Source organism: Pediculus humanus, genomic scaffold (genome assembly GCF_000006295.1).
Source record: "Pediculus humanus corporis 1103172107561 genomic scaffold, whole genome shotgun sequence".
In the NCBI taxonomy this organism is placed as follows: Eukaryota; Metazoa; Arthropoda; class Insecta; order Psocodea; family Pediculidae; genus Pediculus; species Pediculus humanus.
Window position 1 is genome coordinate 548,649 of NW_002987176.1, and position 18,790 is coordinate 567,438.

Genomic DNA, 18,790 nt, shown 5'->3' on the forward strand with positions numbered 1-18,790 from the left:
CTCCCCCTCTTTCTCCCCCTATCCCACTCCTCCACCCCGCCCCCCCTTAATCTCATTGTCGGTATATGTTACGTTACTTGGTAAAAGTTTTTTTTTTAATTTTCACTTGTGTCATCAATCAATGTATTATTATTATTATTATTATTATTTGTTATTAACGCGCGTTTCTTTTTAATTAATAAATTCAATTGAAATTGTTAATTATTTACACACATTCGTTACGTAATAATAATAATAATAATAATAATATAATTTCTGGTATCGATAGAACGAAAAAAAAAAGTTGATATTGTAAGGAACTCGGTTTTACCATCGATTGTGAAACGATTTAAATAAATAAATAAATAAATAAAAATTTATGTATATCACATAATTTTTATGTATTAGAGATTTCTGATGTAAGAAAATATAACCTTGAAAGAGGAATGAGATTATTATTGTAGGGGGAACAAAATGGAGAATCCAGCAGAGAAAGTTGTTTAATACATTTTAATAAATAAATAATTTGTTCTGGATTCGGTAACAAAGTTTCAGGTTTTATTACGTATTACAAATTCTTTTAATATTATTATATTGTTGAGTCATTCGTATCGATTCTCATAATTATTATTATTATCATACAATTTTTTTCACGAACGAAACGTATAATAATAATAATAATTGAAATGATTTAAATCGTTTAAATTTGACCTTAATAAAAATGGATTAAGGTATAAAATTTTTTAAATCGGGCGGGATTTTGTTTGAAGAAGGTTTGGAAAATTCCCTTTACTTCCCCTTCCCCTTCCCTCCTCCTCCTCCTCCTTCCTCCCGCCTCCTCCCCTCGGGGATTTTTTTCGTATCGAGTCAGGCTGTTAAAAATCGAAAGGAGATTTTTGTGTGTGTTGTGTGAGTCTCACTTTTATTATCGTTACGTAACGAACTTAATTTATGTTGTTGTTCTTTCTTTCTTTCTTTGATAGTTTAAATCGAAAAAAATTCGGTTACTAGAAAACTATTTGGATCAAGTGGTTTTCAAGTTTAAAACGTAATAATAATAATAATAATAATAAAAAAGGAAATTTTTTTTTTTTAAATAAGTTAAGTTTAATTTATGTCATTTTGTTTAGTTTCACTTTTTAATTTATTTAAAATAGTTTTTGCTCAGTCATTTGTGGAAAGAAGAAGAAGAAAGAGAAAAAGAAAGAAAGAAAAAGAAAAGAAAGAAAAAGAAAAGAAAAAAAGAAAAGTTTTTTTAATTGTGTGTAGCAAAATTGAACATCACGAGTGAAATTAAATTGTTAGAAATGATATTAAATTATTTTTTTTTTATAAATGAAAGTTTATAAACTTTTCTCTCTTTCTCCTACAATCAATAATCAATCAATCAATCAATTTTTTTTAATTAAAAAACAATTAAAAAATTACTTTTACATTTTTGTATTTAAAAGAAAAAAAATCGAAACAAAAAGAAAGTAACAAAAAAAAAAAAAATGTTAAGTAAATACAAAAAAAAAATTTCTCTCAAATAGTAATTCAATAGAATTATTAGCAACAACAACAATAACAACAAACTCGAGCCTCACTGATTTTTAATTATTATTATTATTAATATTGTTTGTTTTCTAGAAATTTTCATTTAAAAAAATGACTTTGGTTCAACCAACTCCTGAACAACAATTGAAAATTCGAACTGAACTTAATGAAAATGTCGATACAAGAGCACAAGATTTACAAACAATAAAAGAATGGTTAGAACTTCAACCTCATCTTCCAAAAACTTTTGGTAAGTTTTTTTTTTTATGTTTCTTTTAGTTCAATCAAATATATTAAATTATTTATTTATTTGTTTGTTTTAGATGATGGAAGACTCATGACATTTTTAAGAGGATGTAAATTTTCATTGGAAAAAACAAAAAGAAAATTAGATATGTATTTTACAATGAGAGCTGCTATTCCTGAATTTTTTTCTAACCGTGACCCATTTGACCCCGCTATTCAAGAAATAATGAAACAAGTGTAATTACAAAATAAATAATAAAAATTTATTTAAATACTTGTCGTAGTCATCGTTATGTCAATAATAATATAAATAAATAAAAATTGTTTTTTTTTTTTCTATTAAACAGACACATTCCACCTTTGCCAGGTTTGACACCTGAGGGAAGACGTGTTATTGTTATGAGAGGGATCGACAAAGATCAACCGACACCAAACGTTGCAGAAGCAATGAAAATTGTTTTCATGATCGGTGATATCCGCCTTTTGGAAGAAACAACCGGAGTTGGTGGTGATATATATATATTAGATGCAGCCGTTGCAACACCGACTCATTTTGCCAAATTTACTCCGACCCTTATTAAAAAGTTCCTGGTTTGCGCACAGGTTACTATTATTATTATTATTACTTAACCCTAACGATGGTGTTTTATGGGAAAAATAACCAACAGGATCGTTTCGTTTAACAGGAAGGTTATCCGGTAAAATTGAAAGAAGTACACGTCGTCAATGTTTCACCACTCGTCGATACAATTGTTAATTTCGTCAAACCTTTTTTGAAAGAAAAAATTAAAAATAGAATATTTTTCCACGCGGACGGTTACGAAAGTTTATACAAATACGTTCCTAAAGAAATCCTTCCGGAAGAATATGGCGGTTTTGCCGGTCCCATCGGTGCAATAAATGGTAAAAATTTTTTTTCGAAGAATAATAACGAAAGGATGTTATTATTATTATTATTACGTTTTTCCGGTTTTTCTTTCAGAGCAATGGTTGAAAAAATTAGAATCATACAAAGACTGGTTTATACAACAGGAAGATGTTAAAGCTGATGAAAGCAAAAGACCTGGAAAACCTAAAACTCACGATGATTTATTCGGTGTCGAAGGATCTTTTAGAAAATTAGTCATCGATTAACGACTTTTTTTTATATTTTATTATTATTATTATTATTATTATTGATTTTGTATTTTTTTTTTTAATTTGTGTTGTTTTTTTCAATTCACGTTCTCATTGGTTTATTTTGTCGGTTTTTTTTAATTTTTATTCTGTGTTTAAAATCAGGTTTAAGTTCTAAAACGAATCACAATATATATATATAAATGTATAATTTGTTTGCTTTAAAATTTTTTTGTTTTATTTTATTTTATTTTTATTAAAATATCCATTAATTATGTAAATCCTTCCTCTTATGTATTATATACTAAAAATAAATATAATAATTGAAATGAATGTCGTTTGGGAAAATTAAAATAAATAAAATTTCAATTTATATATAAAAAATCCAGGTCATCAGGTACATGAATGATTGTTTTTAAAACGTTTTTGTATAGTTTTTCATAGAGTAAATAAATGTTGTAAAATTTTATTTGATTTTAAATAAATTACAAATGACCTTCGAGTTTTCTTAAACATAATTAAATTATTTTAAACAAATAAAACATAAAAAAGAAAATTTTTAAATTAGGAAAATTCTTGGAAAAATAATAATAATAAAAATTAATAATCTTTGACATTTGTGTCTAAAACCACGTTTATCAATCATACTATTGAGTATGTTTTATTTTAAATAAATGACAAATTTAAAATTATTTATTTAAATGTTTATATTTAAATTTTTATGAAATAGTTTGTGGCTGGTACAATGAAATTTTTATAAATTGATTTCACTTAAATACTTAAGTATTGAAATTTTTAATTGTTTTCAAATTGTTTAAATTACAATTTAATAATAATAATAATATTTTCTATGTGAATACAATAGAGAGATGATACCTAAAAACTTTTATATTGAAAAATTTGTAAAAAAAAAAAAAAACTTTTCCGGTAAGTTTTATTATTTATTTTTAAAATGAAAACCTAATGAATTATTTTATTTCATTTTTAACTCGTTGTTGTTATTATCATTATTATCATTATTATTAATATTATTAATTTTTAAATTTTCCTTAAAATTGTATCGAATGAAAAATCGATTAATTATTGATTTTTTTTAATAAAAATACCAAAACTATTTCATAATGCCAATTTATAGTCCCTTCTTACATGAGCCTCCATAGCTCAGTGGCAGAGCACTGGTCTTGTAAACCAGGGGTCGAGAGTTCAAACCTCTCTGGGGGCAGTTTTTTTTTTTATTTTATTTTTAAATATTGTTTTGTATTTATAACTTTTATTAATTTTAAATTTAAGGAAACAAAATCAAAGGTTTGATTTTCGAATAAGAGAATTAAAATTAACTTAATGAACCTTCATAATAAAAATGGAGAATTAAATAAATATTTTTAATAAAAGTTTGAATCGGAAAATTAATTTTTTTTTTTTTTTTTTTAGTTTGAGGTTATTATATAAAGATTATATCATTCTGTTAAGGAAACAAAATGTATAAACAAAATAGTTGAAATGTATTATTATTATTTAAAAACAATTTGTTTAAAATTTTTTTTTTTTTTAAATCAAGTAGTTTTTATAAAATTTGGCATGTTCTAAATGGTAATACGTCAGTTATTTTTTTATGAGGTTTTTTTTTTAAATAAAAGGAATAATTTACATTGAAATAAAAGAAATTTTAAAAATTTCATTTAAAAATTATGTAATTTACAGATAAAAAGCATTTTATAAAAAGCAATTTCAAACAAAAATATCAAATATAGATAATTTTTCAAAAAGCTTTATTGTAGCTCGATGGAATAAGAAACGCCATGAACGCTTTATAATTCTCTGCTTTGTTTTTATTTTTATTGTTGCCAACTTAAATTTTTTTTTTTTTACATTTGTTTACATTATTGAAAATTAAGTTCTGTGTAACTGTTTGTCAAAATTCAAATTTAAAATTTTATTATTTTGTATTTGCAGTTAATTATAAGTAAAATTAAAAACATTCATGATGTATTTTTAACAAAAGTAAGTTAAAACGTAAGCGCCAGATAAAATGCTGCGATTGGCCATAATGATATTAATTTTGTAATGGCGGACATTGTTTTTATCAAAATATTTATTTTTTATGAAAATATTTTTGTACAAGAGTCAATTACATGGCACCAACAATCGGGGTAAATCTTCGTGTCACAGGACACTGCAATCAAGGTAGCAGGAGGCATATGGAGGATATGTTTTCAGTAGCTTATCAACAAACGGAGGACGAGTTAGACTTAGAATATGCTTATTTTGGGATTTTCGATGGACACGGTGGACACGAAGCAGCTACTTTTGCCAAAGAGCATTTAATGAAAGCAATTGTATCACAACCAGGGTTTTGGTCCGATAATGATACGGACGTTTTACGCGCCATAAAAGATGGATTCATTGCAACTCACTATGCTATGTGGAGAAACTTGGGTACGTGAACTGCTTGGCCTACTTAATTTTCTTGACTCACAACCTCTACTATGTATTTGATCTTATCTAAAAATTATTTACCAAATAATGTAAAAACATTAAATTTTATTTAATTCTGAAGAAGATTAAAATTTTTTAATCTAATATAACACAAAAATTAACTGTTTATCTGATAAGGTTGATACAGGAAGTATTGGTCAGGGTCAGTTTTTATGCATATGTTTATTTTTTATCAGTTGTAGTATTTTTTTTATTATTTTTTTAATTTAAAATATTTTTTTAAACTGTTAAAAAAAATTTGTAAAAAAATTTTTTATAGAAAAATAATGCATACATAAATTTTATGAGTTATTAGGTATTCAAATTTCAATTAAGTTTAATTCATTTTTGTTAATATTTTTTTATAGAAAATTGGCCTAAAACTCAGTCTGGCTGGCCTAGTACAAGTGGTACAACTGCTAGTATTGCATTTATTCGACGTTCTAATGTTTACATTGGTCATGTCGGGGACTCATGCATAGTCTTAGGCTATCAAGATCCTTGTTCAGATCATTGGAGGGGAGCTGCTTTAACACAAGATCACAAACCGGAAAACCCCACAGAATTTAAAAGAATAAGTCAAGCTGGAGGTATGGTTGTACAAAAATCTGGAGTTCCCCGAGTTGTTTGGCATCGACCTCGGTTATCGCATAAAGGTCCATTAACCAGGTCAACACATATTGATCAAATTCCATTTTTAGCCGTAGCAAGATCATTGGGTATGAATTTTGAAAAATCATTTTATAAAAAATATTGTTAAAAACTTATTTTTTAATTGTATATGTTGGGTTTTTTAAAATCAAAATAGGTGATTTATGGTCTTACAATGCTGATTCAGATCGATTTGTAGTTTCACCAGAACCAGATGTTTCAGTTCATCACATTGATTTAACACGTGACAGATGTTTAATTTTTGGTACAGATGGACTTTGGAACATGCTGACTCCTGATGAAGCTGTTAGCATTGTTAAAAAAGCTGAATTTAATAATAAAAGTAGCGGAATTGATGGCCAGGTTCGTAAAGAGTTTTATAAAAGTTTTATAAAATGTAATAGATTCTTTAAAAATAAAATTGTTGTTATTGCAGGAGCAAGTTTGGTTAAACCCATCCAAATGCTTAGTTGATAATGCATTAAATAAATGGATTAAATTTGAACTTAGAGCGGATAATACGAGTGCTGTGACCTTATTGTTAGATCCCTTGGGACCACCACATTCTCAAGTATTAAATCAGCAAAATGCTGTCTCAAATATACAGTCTGAATTTGTGCCTTACCATATTGAAAGTTATAAGGTAACTTATTATTTAAAAGTTTTATTATGATACCTATTGCTAAATACAAAGTTTCTTCAAAATATTTTTTCTTTGCAGGTTGATGATAATAAATCATCCAATAAATTACATTCTTCTGGTAGTGGTTTAGCTATTTGTACATGGTATCCACATAAAAATTTAACGGAAAATTTAAAAAACGACGATGCTACTACATTATCTGCTATGGAAGAATTATTTGGTAAAAAATTAGAAACATTTGATGGCAAAAAAACTGATTCTTGTGATAGTGAATGTAAAACTGAAGAATCAGTTGTTAATACGAATAATAGAACAAAGCCTGAAGTTTTAGTACCATCAACATCAAAAAATAGTTTATCAAAAGATTTATCCGAAAGCAAAAAAGTATCATCTTTGTTTTCCATCGTTTTGAAAAATCCAAATCGTCCTGCAGATAATAATAATACTGATAAATCAACTGGTAGTAATAAAGTTGTTGAAAAAGCCTTAAAAACGTGCGAAGACAATAAAGAAATTAAAAACAATAATGATGCACCCATTGCTAAAGATGAGAATGGTAATCAGGAGGTAGATGAAAATGTGAATAAAATGAAATTGCGTGGCGGTAGTTTGATTAATAAAGTTTCGGATCTCAAAATTAATAATGAAAGTACTTTGCCAAAAAACTACCAAAAGAATTCTTCTTTTCAAAGGAAAAGTTTAAAGCGGTGTAGTAAAAGAGGTAAAAAGCGGAAAAATTACGACGTCATAGAGTCGGAATTAAATTTGTTGAGCGACGGTAAAGGTTCGAAATCTAAAAGTAAGAGGAGACACAGTTCTCTTTTGGAAAGTATAAACTTAATGTATGAGCCGAAGCCTAAAAGGAGGACGCGGTCGGAGGATCAAAAAAGAGCTTTTGACAATGAAGATTACAAAAGTGATACGGAGAATAAATTAGATGAAGGAAATAATAAATCACGAAAAGTGGCGGGTAAATATAAAATAATTTTGTCGGGATGTGCTAAAGGCGGAGCTTCTGAAGAAACTTTAAAACAAAATCATCATCATCATCATCATCATCTTCAAGAAAGACTGCAATTAAATAATAGAAATGGTGATAGTTCTAATAATAATAATAATAGTAATAATAATAATAAAAATAATTCCGTAAATAATACTAGTAGCAGTGGAGGTGCTGTCAATAATAATAATGGTGGGAATAACAATAATAACGTTAAAGACTTTACACCGATGAGATTAAGATCTAATATGCCCGTCAAAACGTTAAGGTCTCGCAATATTAATTTGGAAATCTGTGATTGGTTTTTTCTCGGATTAACTAAATGTAACGTTAATTCAAGTAAAAAATCCGTAGCCAAGCAACAAAGTTGTAAAACTGAAGAATCATGTGATAATACAAAAAATTTACCTAAGCTAAACATATTAACAAGAAGTTCTATAAATTCAACAAAAATTAATATAAATCCCTCAACGTACAGATCATCAATTCATACGAGAAGCCAAAATAAACGATTAAAAAAATAATTATTTTTTATATTTCTTTTTTTTTTTTTTTTTTTTTGAAGGTATTATTATTTGTTTATTGTAAACAGAAATTTTAAATTAATAAAATTGATCTTTATTTTTAAATATATATTTTAAACTTAGATTTTATATTTAACTAGGTTTCCTTATATTCAATAAAAAAACAAATTTTATGTTTCAGATGATAAAAAAAATGTTTAAAATAAATGTTATAAATTAGGAATTTTATTTAAATTAATTCATTATCAAAATTTCTTTATTTTAAATTAATATATAAATATATATTAATTTTAGGAAATTTTTTTTTGTTGTTGTTGCGACATTTATTAAAATTGCAACGGTTCTATTGACGCAGCCTCCTTGTTTAATAAATAACGTTTGTATAACAAGAAACTGAATTTAGAAGGCTTTGCCACTAAAATTGTGTTCATCAAAATTAATAAATTTTTTTTGAGTAAATGAAAAAAATTAAATGTTTATAATTTTTAAATGTATTTCAAATTGTTGATAAATCAAAAAAGTAATTATTCATCATGCCATACGTAATATTGCCTTCAGAAACTGCAAGGCTTGTATATGGTAATATTCGTTTTTAAATATAAAATTTATTTATTTTTTACTATTATTTATTAACAGTAATCATTTAATGTTTTTACAATATTTTTATCAAATTATTTGTAATTTTTTTAAAACTTTAACCTTAATTTAAAATAATAAGAATTTACTTAATTAAAAATTATGGATTTCCACAGGTTTTTAGTAAATGGGATGTTATTAGTGAACTAAAGGGTTGTGATTATTCCCGCCATTTTCAATACCTCAAATTACTGCTCGAATTACATTTATTATTTGATTTCAAATTTTATCCCACAAATATATATGATTGCGTAATTTATAATGTCATGTATTAATATTTAAGTAAATAACAATTTCTTTTTTTAGGGTACCTTGTTAAAGAAAATTTACATGATATTGCTCTGCAGTTTTTAGAAAGCTCTCCTTACTTAACAGATTGTTATCAAGTTGTAAAAAATGGATTTCAGTTTAATACAAAATTAATGGGTAAAGAATTACAAGATTTATTACAAGAATTTTCAGTGATTCACAGTTTAGGTAAAATATTATTAAATTTAGAATTTTTTTTTTAAATGTGTGTTGATAAGTATTTCATTAAATTCATATTTCATGTTAAACAAAAATTATTTTTTTTTTTAGTTAATCATAAAGTTAGTTTAATTTGTAAAACATCATTACTATATAAGAGAATAAAATTAAAATGTGAAAGTCTTTCTGAAATATTAGAGCTCATATTATTTTGGAAGTACAAAAATGTAAAAGGTAATGATAAGTCAGTGTGTGACGAAAAAAATGCAGCCAATTTTTTAGCGAATGTTAATGGTAAATTAAAAAGTAGTTGTGAAAGTATTAATAATAAAATAGTTAATGAAAACATTAATGGAAATACATTGGGAAGTGAGGACTCTTGTTTTATCGATAAAACCAATATTAATTCATTGCCTAATAGTAATAGTAATAATTCCATATTGGAAAGTTTTCAATCTAAAGTTTTAAACGAATCAAGTTCTAAAAACAAAGATGTAGCAAGTGAAGAAGTTGAAAATGAAATTCATGAAATACAAAAAAACTTAAATCAAAATAGCTCACCTGAATGTTTACCAATGCAAGTATTAGTTGAAGGTTCAGAAATTCCAGATGAATTTAATAAAAATTCTAATGAAAAAAATTGTGCACACGAAAATGAAATTGCCACAAATGGAAGGAATGAAAATTGCACAGAATCTATATCAAATTCGAATGGACATCACATGTCTGAATTGTGCCTACATTCAGATGTTTTAGCTATGGATATGAGTTCTGAAAACAAAGAATTAATGCCTAATCAATCAACAGGTACACCTTTAAAAGATGGTATTAATTTTGAAAACAATACCAAGTTAGATCATGCAGAAAAAGAAAATCAAAATCTTGCCCTTGATCCTTTTGCCGTAAGTTTTTTTTGACTATTCAGTAATTTTTTTTTTTTGTTTGAATGATGAATTTATTAAACTTAATATGTATTTAATAATACATTTTTAGGTATCAAACAATTCAAACCAACAGAATGAAAATGTTTCACTTAAAAATAGCTCTGTAGTATTTGTAAGCTCAGATGTTGGAAATGTGGCCATAGATCAAGATAGAAATCAAATAATAGTTATTCCTCTTGATTATTATAAATCTCAAAATGCTATACAAAATCAAGTAGGCATGGTAAATACTCAAAAAAATGATTTTTTTAATTCAAAAGAAATAACACAAGACAAAAAAAATGAAATGGTTTTTGAAGGTAAGTGATCCTTAAAGCATCTCATTTAAATTATGATTTTTTTGAAATTATTTAATCGTGATATTTTTTTTTTTTAGGTATAACAGATGATGTAAACACTTGTAATTCAGTAAATCAGTTATTTAGTGAAAAAATAATTAAACCTTTATCAATTGATGAAAACATCATGACTGAAAGTGATTTTTTTGGAAACAAGGAATTAATGTATAATTTAGAAAAAGAATTTACTGCATCTACTACTACTGCTACAGAAACTCAACCGGTAGAAATTCAAAACGATAATATTTCAATATCGACAATACAAACTCCGTTAATATTATTATCACAGACTGTCGTTCCCACTAAATCTCGATTTCGTTCGATTTTACCTAAAAAAAGTAAAGTTTCTTTACCCCCAGTCGTATCAGTTCAGCCTTTATTAGAAAAAAAACAAAGTTTAGGTAATAAAATTTCTATTACATCATCTGATAATGTTAAAAAAAGAAGGGAGAATAATAATAATAAAAAAATAAAGAAAAAAGTTCCATTGGTTCAAAACTCCAAAGAAAACTTAATTCAAAGTTCAGGAAATCTTGATATGCCATCCATTAAAACTCCGACTTTGAGTAAAGAAGACTGCGAAATTAGTAATTCAGAAGAGAATGATAAAACTTTGATCCCGAAAGAATCGTTGGATAAAGACAAAGAAATTAATGAAGAAAAAGAAAATGCTAAAAAACTTGAAGCAGAAAAAACTGAAACTCCTATGATTGTAACAAGAAGAAATTCAAAAAGACTGAGCTTAAGTACTCCTAGAAGGAAAAGTCATATCAGAGCATTAGAATTTGAAACTCCTCCAAGAAAGAAGCGGGAAAAAAAATCAAGGACATCTCCAAAAGCTCAGGTTGAACCAAGAGTGTTGAATCGAAGAAGTGTCCGCAACACTCTTTTTAATTCGCCAATTTTTGAAAATTCTTTGAAATCTCCGGAAAAAAGTAAAGAAGTCAAAAAAAACGATTCACAGGAAAATATAAAAACCCCTGGAACTTCATTGTGTTCTTTAAATGAATTATCCATACCGATTGCCACCAGGAGTCCTAATTCAAAACCAAGTGATGTTTGGGAAAATTTAACCGGAGTGGGTTGTGTAATAGGACAATCTAAAAACTCAAATACGAATCCCCCGAAAAAAATGTGGGATGCGGATCTAAGAGGTTTCATAACGAATAATAATAACACAGACGCGTATCCAGCGGCAAAAAAGAAAATTCGTAAACCGAATAAAATTCAAAAAAGCAATCGAAAGAATCTTAGAAAAAAAGCAATCACAGCCAAAAAACCCACGACATTGTCTCCGTCAAAGATAAGTCTGACTGCTAAACGAAATACTTATTCTATTAACGGAAATGAAGATGGTTCACTTCTTCCGTCGGTTCTTGACGACCTGAAAATAGTCACGCCGTTTAAAGACAACGAGGGAATCAGACCAATTGAAGAAACGCCTTTAACTAAATTGTTAAGGGAGAACATAAGTACCATCGATGTCGATTTAAGCATGATAAACACGCCTAGTTTTCCGCCCACGCCCAGTATTGTGATAACTCCAGATTTGGAAGATATTTCCCTGATATCCGCAACAAATTATTATTCTCCGTCCAAAGACTTCTCCAAAGATCAAGTTGTTAAAATCACGGATTATATTAGAGTGGACGCTGAAAAAGATAAAACCGATACGAAAGAAATGCACAAAAAAGTCATCGATGATCTCGTAACAAAAGCAAAAGAAATAATAGGTATCGGAAAAGAAAATCAAGAGGATAATAGTTTGAAAAGACGGCCGAGTGGGAAAATATTAAGCATGGTCAAGATTCAAATGCTCACGCAATGCGATAAAAAACTTTGCGAAAATATACCGATAAAAGAAGATGCGAATTTTACCAACAGTTACACAAATTTAACGAATTGCTTGCGATCCACAACGAGCGAAGAAGTAACGAAATCGGATTTAAAAGAAGAATTGGAAGAAAAAAGAAAACGTGCATTGCAAAAAATAAAAGTCGTCAAAGAAAATCTCAGTCAAATGACTAAAAATAAAGTGACGAGAAGATGTAGGAAAGAACGAGGAGTGGAACTCTGAAGGCGAATAAAACAATGAAAAGTCAAAATCGGATTTGTCTTGTGACACGTCAGAAGAAAAGCAGGCTAGTTTTGGTTCGGATGAAAGCGTTCGAAAGGAAATCGAAGTTTTTCACAGCACTCCATACGATAAATCGAAATCCGGTAACTCGGATATAAAAAACGAGTCGAATTCGAAATCTTGCGATGATAATTTATACGAAATTATAAAAGAATTTCCAAAATTCGAAAACGATCCGGCAAAATTTTCTGGACTCACGGAAAAAAGCAAGAAAAAACTTCACTACGTTGAAAATTTTTTAAAACTCGACGAAATATCGAAATATGTAAGAGATTTTAACGAATCGGATCCGAAAGAATTATTTTTAAAGCCGTCATTTAGAAGTTTTTTTCAAATTTTTTACAAATGGTTAAAACATCCGCACAAACACGAATTAAATTCATCAACGGAAGCGAAAAACTTATTTGAAAAATATTTGGGAGATTTCAATAAAGTTCGCGCGGGTTTGAATCAAAGAAATAAAAAAATTAAAAAAAGTTCGAAAATGGATAAGGAGGAGGAGGGCGACGAAAGGGTATTGAATTCTCACGAAGAACCGGGTACTAATTACGAAACCAGATCTCACTTTCTGTCGGAAGACGATGAAAAAATGGAAAAAATAAGGGAAGCGGATAAGAAAAAAGATGAAGATACGGAAGATGGATTCATGTCAATATTACCTTTGAAAAAACGAAAATCGACCGTTCAACAACAACAACAACAGGTACGCCCGCGTACCATTCATTCGTTTAAAAATTTTAATTTTTTTTAATAGCAAATAATCTGGAAGGCGTTTTTCTTTTTCCAGGTTGCCGTCGTAACGGAAAAAAAGAATGGTAAAAATACGGAAAACGTTTCTCAAACGCAAAATTTTCTACAAGATATCGACGTCGACAGGTTTTTATCACAAATTCACGGTCAAGGTTGCAGGTAGCATTCAATAAATAATTTTTAGGAATGGAGCGAAGACACAAAAACAACAACGAAATTGTCGTAAGTGTACAATTCAATTTAATTTCACGTCGACGAGCTTATATATATTTATACGGGATTTTATTATCAGCAATATGGCGGACACATAATAAGGTACAAACTACGTGTCACGTGACGTAATACATGCCCCAAACGTTTGTTTACCCTACATAACAAATATATATATATATATATATATATAGAAATTTAACTTTTTATATATCACAATAATATTTACAACACGAGGTAGAAAATAACACGTGAAATCGATCGTCATCGATTATATCGTAATCGATCAGAAATCGTAAGAGGTCGATCATGAATCGAATAATTGCGTGGGTGTGAATCCTAATAATTTGTCCTTACCAAAGATAATACATACAAACATATATATTTTAATAGGGAAGTTTATTAATTTTTCATTGCCTAAAAATAATTTTTTTTTTTTTTTTATACCTCTTATTATTTATATCTCCTAATATATTTAGTTTGTATATATTTTTTTTTTTTTTTTGAGATTAGTTTTTTCTTTAGTAGGTCAAATTTTTTTTAAAAAAATTTATTATTATTTAAGTTAAGAGATCTTTTGTAGAGAAGTTAGGAGGAGGAGGAGTAAAAGGAAAATAAATAAATAAAAAAAAACGTTTAATTTATGTAACAGCATAAAAACAATTATTTATTATATTTATTTATTTAATAAAATAAAATGGTTTAATAAAATAGCAGATAGCAGAATTATTTTAATAGTAAATAACAATGTTTTAGTTTTAATATATTTGTAGGAAATTAAACGACTGATGAGTTATATAGCAAAAATATATAGATATTCACAATATTACTGGTGCTTTTTACTTAAGAACTAATATTTTTTATCTCTTAAATTTAGTATGATGACTATTTTATTTTAACATTGGATAATATGGCATATTTATATTTCCAATAGGATAAGGAACTGATGGGTATTTAAATGATTCGACTACTGTTCCCACCTGTTAAAAAAAAATTTAAATTAATGAAAAATACTTAAATTTTATTATTTATAATAATAATAATAATAAAAAAAAATTAATAATTTACCCCATTTTTCTTGGCAAGTAATTCTTTCATTTTATCAGCTTTAACTCTACGAAGGTGCATTAATTTTCTCTCCGATTGAAATTGTTCTAAAAATTCATCCATTTCGATAACTTTATTGTAAAATTGATCGGCAATATCCTGAAATGAAAAATAATAATATTTATCGAGTCAAATATATAAGTAATAAAACATTAAATTCTTGTAAAACTAGGCTGTTTTTTTTATATATATTATTTATGTAATTAGGATAAAAAGAATTTTTTTTTCTTAAAATAAGTACTATTTTATAAAAAAAATTACTTCTGATTTTTCTTCCGATTCAGCAGCAGCAGCTTGTAATAAGGCAAGTGCAGTATCTCCATTGACTTCTCCGGCACTATTTCCTAAAATTAAAATCATATTTAATTACCTTTTTAAGTAAATAATAAGGGAATTGAAAAATAATAATTCAAATTATAGCAATTTATAAATAAAACGTAATTATATAAAATTACGTAATTATGAACTTTATATATATATGGTAGTAAATAATTTTTTTTGTTTGTTTGACATATGATTTTGACAATTAAAAATATCACTTACTAATTTGAGATTGTTTTTCTTTGATTGCTTCCCATTGTTCTTGCACGGAATCATATAATTCTTTTAATTTCGATTTACCAGATTCTAATTTAGGTGCTAATGATAAATTATACTCTGCAACTGATTTATTTTTTGTCATTATTAATTCTTTTTCCATTTCTAATTCTTTTTTCTGATCACAATTATTAACAAGTTCTTCGACAGCTTCATCGTTATTAACTAATTCCTTAAGACCATCATTATCCAAATGTCTAATTAATGTTAATGTAGCCTCGTAATTAGGTTCGAAACGTCTTGGATACATAATAAAAATAAATATTGTTAACCTTAAACCTATATATATTAAAATGTTTACGAGTCTAATTCACTTTAATTCCTATTACGTTATTAGCATTGTTTTAAAACTTTGTTTCAAAACAATGTTTCTATTACTTCGCGGTTAAATTATTCGTAACGCAAACTTTTGTAAATTGAGTAAAAAGTACTTTGATTTAACTTTAACATAAAAAATGAATTTAAAAACATTTACTTTTAAATTATTAATTTTTAATAATTATTTAAATAAAAATAATCTTATTAAACTTAATTCACATTCAAAATTTTATAGTTTTATGCATTTTAATAAAGCTCAAATTTTTAATGAGCAAACGAGGTTTCTTTCTTCTGTTGTACCGAGCATTATAAAAAAAAGGCCGGTAAAGAAAAAAAAATCAATTATTTTTAGTAATGTAGAAGGTTTTCAAGTGACTGCCTTTAATACGGCAGAAGAATATAATTTGGAATCTATAAACCTTGATATAAATAAATTTTTAAAATACATGCCGTCTGAATTTAATTCAGAATTTGAAAGTAAGTTTTTCTTTACTTAATTATCTTAAAAATTTTATTAATTAATATATTTTATTTTTTAATTTTTTTTAGGTTCTGTTGATGCTCTTCATGCAGTTAGCACTACAGATTCAGAATTGAATAGTAAACAATTATTTTTATTTAGGGATGGCTCTGTTGTTATGTGGAATGTTCCAAAATCAGAAATAAAAACAATATTAGATTTTATTAAAAATTATGAATTAAACAGTTTTAATTTTGATATCATACAGAATGAAAGTGAAGTTATCAATTATTCTTATTCCTCAAGCAAGTAAGTTTTCATCATATACTACTGAATCACAACAAAAATATATTTTTAATGAAAATATTATTAATTAATTTTTTGTTTCCAGGAGTAAAACACAAATTATAAATAATTCACTAGTTTTTTCCAATAATGAAAACCTAACTTTAGAAAAATTTGCCGTTTCGAATGCTTTAGCTTTATCTGTTCAGTTAGGAACTTTTGAAGCGAATCTTGAACAGTACATAGATGAAATGAAGCCAGTAACTGAGGTAAATATATTTAAATTTTTTTTTTAAATTATAAATTAATATGATTACAATAATTTGATGTTAATTTTCAGGATTTAAAACTAGGAAAAATTATCAAGGTTTCCAGGGATGAAGTTTTGCAAAAAACTGGACAATTGTTTGCTTTGAGACATTCAATAAATTTAAACAGCGATTTGTTAGATACTCCCGATTTTTATTGGGATCGAGAAGAATTAGAAAAAATATATCAATCTGTTTTTAGTTACTACTGCATAAATAAAAGAACAAAAGTAAAATGAAAAAAAAAAAAAACCACACCTTGAGCATTATTATTATTATTATTATTATTGTTCCTCACATTTGAAAATTTATAACAACTTTTGATATTTTTTTTTTAATTTTAGGTTATTAATGAAAAACTTAATCATTGTTTAGAACTTGTGGATTTATTATCGTCTCATTTAAATGATAAACATCACACTAGACTGGAATGGATGATAATTATTTTAATTATGGTTGAAGTTGTTTTTGAAATTTTTCATTTTATAGAAAAATAATGATAAAATGTTAGTGAAAAAAAAAAAAAAAATGTTGTTAATTTTTAAAATAAAAATATAAAATTTTTACAATTCTGAATTTAAAATAGAAAAAAACTATTTTTGAGAGTGTCAAAATTTCATTTGAGTAAGTAAAAAAAAAGTTTTTTTCTTATCAAATTAACTATTTTTTTTTATTATTTTTGTTTTTTAAATTGTTTTCTTATTTGTTTTCCTTACAAAACAGTGGAAAAATACTTTTATAATAAAATTTAAATTTTTAAAATTTAATTTTAGGTGTTGTGTAGTTTTAAAATTTTAAAATAGATGGCAGTAGTGTAATTTTTCGTCACAAGCATGCGCAATGAAAATTAGTTTTAAAAAAACACGTAAGAGCGCGCTATTACCATTAAGTGTCATCAAGCTAGAAAATACAGATATATATATTTAATAAGATTTGAGTTTCAGTACTGACAAACGAGTAACGGAAGCGTGTCGTTAGACAAACCAAAAAAAATTTTGTTTGACATTTTCGCGCGCGTACTCTCCTCACAATCCGTTAGTTAATTACACTTCGATAAATTTTATTTTATTTTTTTTAAGAAATCGACGCATTTATTTCATTTTTTTTTTTTTTTTATTATTTAAATCACATTAAATACGATTGATATATATATATTTATTTAAAAATGTTTTGGGAGTTATTTCTTATATTTGCTTTTTCGTTAAACGGTTGTTTAGGTGGAAGTTGCAGAGAAGCAAATTTATGTTGCCCCGGTAGGGACTCTTCTTGCGTCGTACAAAAAGCTCCAATAAATGCAATTATCGAAGATTTAAGTGACAAACCGTGTTATTGCGATCATGCTTGTTTAAAATTAGGCGATTGTTGCAGCGATTTCAAAGTGGCATGCGGGGGTAAGTTTTTTTCACATTATTCATACATACTTTATATGTCTTTGATGTAATCTGTTGTTGTACCCACCTAAATCTATGTAAGACATGGCAAGAGACATGAAAGCATGTCTTCTGTATATCTTGCTTAAGAAAAATGTCCATGATTAAGGTGGGTATTTGATAATGTTGATATCTGTGGAAAAATAACCGTTAAAACCGTTGTTTTGCCCCCTTTTTTTGGCCCCTTTTGGCCATAATAACGACCACACTTGTATTTTTTAAACATTTTTAAGTTTTGCATGTTGAACCACAACAAACAAAATGTCCAAAATTATGATTTATTTTAGAATTTTTACAAAAGTTTCTTATTTAAACCAAAAAAACATAAAAATTTTGATTGATTTTGAATCACATTCAAATTTACAAATAACCGTTAAAGCATTATTTGAAATTATTATTATTATTATTATTTTATTTTAAAGTTTAATTTACTTTAATTGGATCTTTTTTTTTTTTTTGTGAAAATTAAAATTTTGTAGGATTTCAAACATTTAGATTAGTTAACATAACAAAACATAATCAAATAAAATAATTGGATTTAGTAGAAGGTTTATAAAACAAAAAATATATTATTTTATATATAGTTTGATAATATTATATATTATTATTATTATTATTGTATACATTTCCGG

The 18,790-nt window shown here is 26.5% G+C and overlaps 6 protein-coding genes and 1 non-coding gene across 7 annotated transcripts; 6 read left to right on the forward strand and 1 right to left on the reverse strand.

Annotated features, from left to right (window-relative positions):
• Positions 1-1,626: 1,626 nt before the first annotated feature.
• Positions 1,627-2,895, forward strand: Phum_PHUM214050 (protein C20orf121, putative; the record flags this gene model as incomplete). The annotated part of the gene is made up of 5 exons (XM_002425621.1): positions 1,627-1,765; positions 1,839-1,998; positions 2,109-2,364; positions 2,448-2,664; positions 2,744-2,895. The coding sequence occupies 5 exons, from the start codon at positions 1,627-1,629 to the stop codon at positions 2,893-2,895; spliced, it is 924 nt and encodes a 307-aa protein (XP_002425666.1).
• A 1,132-nt stretch (positions 2,896-4,027) lies between these two features.
• Positions 4,028-4,099, forward strand: Phum_PHUM214060. Its single transcript has one exon. It is a non-coding gene; the product is annotated as a tRNA-Thr (tRNA).
• Positions 4,100-5,009: 910 nt separating this feature from the next.
• Phum_PHUM214070 (protein VTS1, putative) lies at positions 5,010-8,170 on the forward strand (the record flags this gene model as incomplete). The annotated part of the gene is made up of 5 exons (XM_002425622.1): positions 5,010-5,313; positions 5,721-6,071; positions 6,161-6,366; positions 6,440-6,646; positions 6,725-8,170. The coding sequence occupies 5 exons, from the start codon at positions 5,010-5,012 to the stop codon at positions 8,168-8,170; spliced, it is 2,514 nt and encodes an 837-aa protein (XP_002425667.1).
• A 533-nt stretch (positions 8,171-8,703) lies between these two features.
• Positions 8,704-13,606, forward strand: Phum_PHUM214080 (Sporulation-specific protein, putative; the record flags this gene model as incomplete). The annotated part of the gene is made up of 8 exons (XM_002425623.1): positions 8,704-8,749; positions 9,113-9,277; positions 9,386-10,176; positions 10,268-10,517; positions 10,595-10,957; positions 11,039-12,621; positions 12,656-13,396; positions 13,481-13,606. The coding sequence occupies 8 exons, from the start codon at positions 8,704-8,706 to the stop codon at positions 13,604-13,606; spliced, it is 4,065 nt and encodes a 1,354-aa protein (XP_002425668.1).
• A 937-nt stretch (positions 13,607-14,543) lies between these two features.
• Phum_PHUM214090 (uncharacterized protein) lies at positions 14,544-15,607 on the reverse strand (the record flags this gene model as incomplete). The annotated part of the gene is made up of 4 exons (XM_002425624.1): positions 14,544-14,633; positions 14,722-14,859; positions 15,022-15,104; positions 15,304-15,607. The coding sequence occupies 4 exons, from the start codon at positions 15,605-15,607 to the stop codon at positions 14,544-14,546; spliced, it is 615 nt and encodes a 204-aa protein (XP_002425669.1).
• Positions 15,608-15,914: 307 nt separating this feature from the next.
• On the forward strand, positions 15,915-17,241 carry Phum_PHUM214100 (uncharacterized protein; the record flags this gene model as incomplete). The annotated part of the gene is made up of 6 exons (XM_002425625.1): positions 15,915-15,955; positions 16,028-16,152; positions 16,225-16,444; positions 16,527-16,689; positions 16,761-16,958; positions 17,073-17,241. 6 exons carry the CDS (start codon positions 15,915-15,917, stop codon positions 17,223-17,225), a joined length of 900 nt encoding a protein of 299 aa, XP_002425670.1. The 3' UTR covers positions 17,226-17,241.
• A 652-nt stretch (positions 17,242-17,893) lies between these two features.
• Phum_PHUM214110 (uncharacterized protein) lies at positions 17,894-18,690 on the forward strand (the record flags this gene model as incomplete). Its single annotated transcript, XM_002425626.1, has 2 exons — positions 17,894-18,119; positions 18,638-18,690. 2 exons carry the CDS (start codon positions 17,894-17,896, stop codon positions 18,688-18,690), a joined length of 279 nt encoding a protein of 92 aa, XP_002425671.1.
• Between the last annotated feature and the right edge of the window lie 100 nt (positions 18,691-18,790).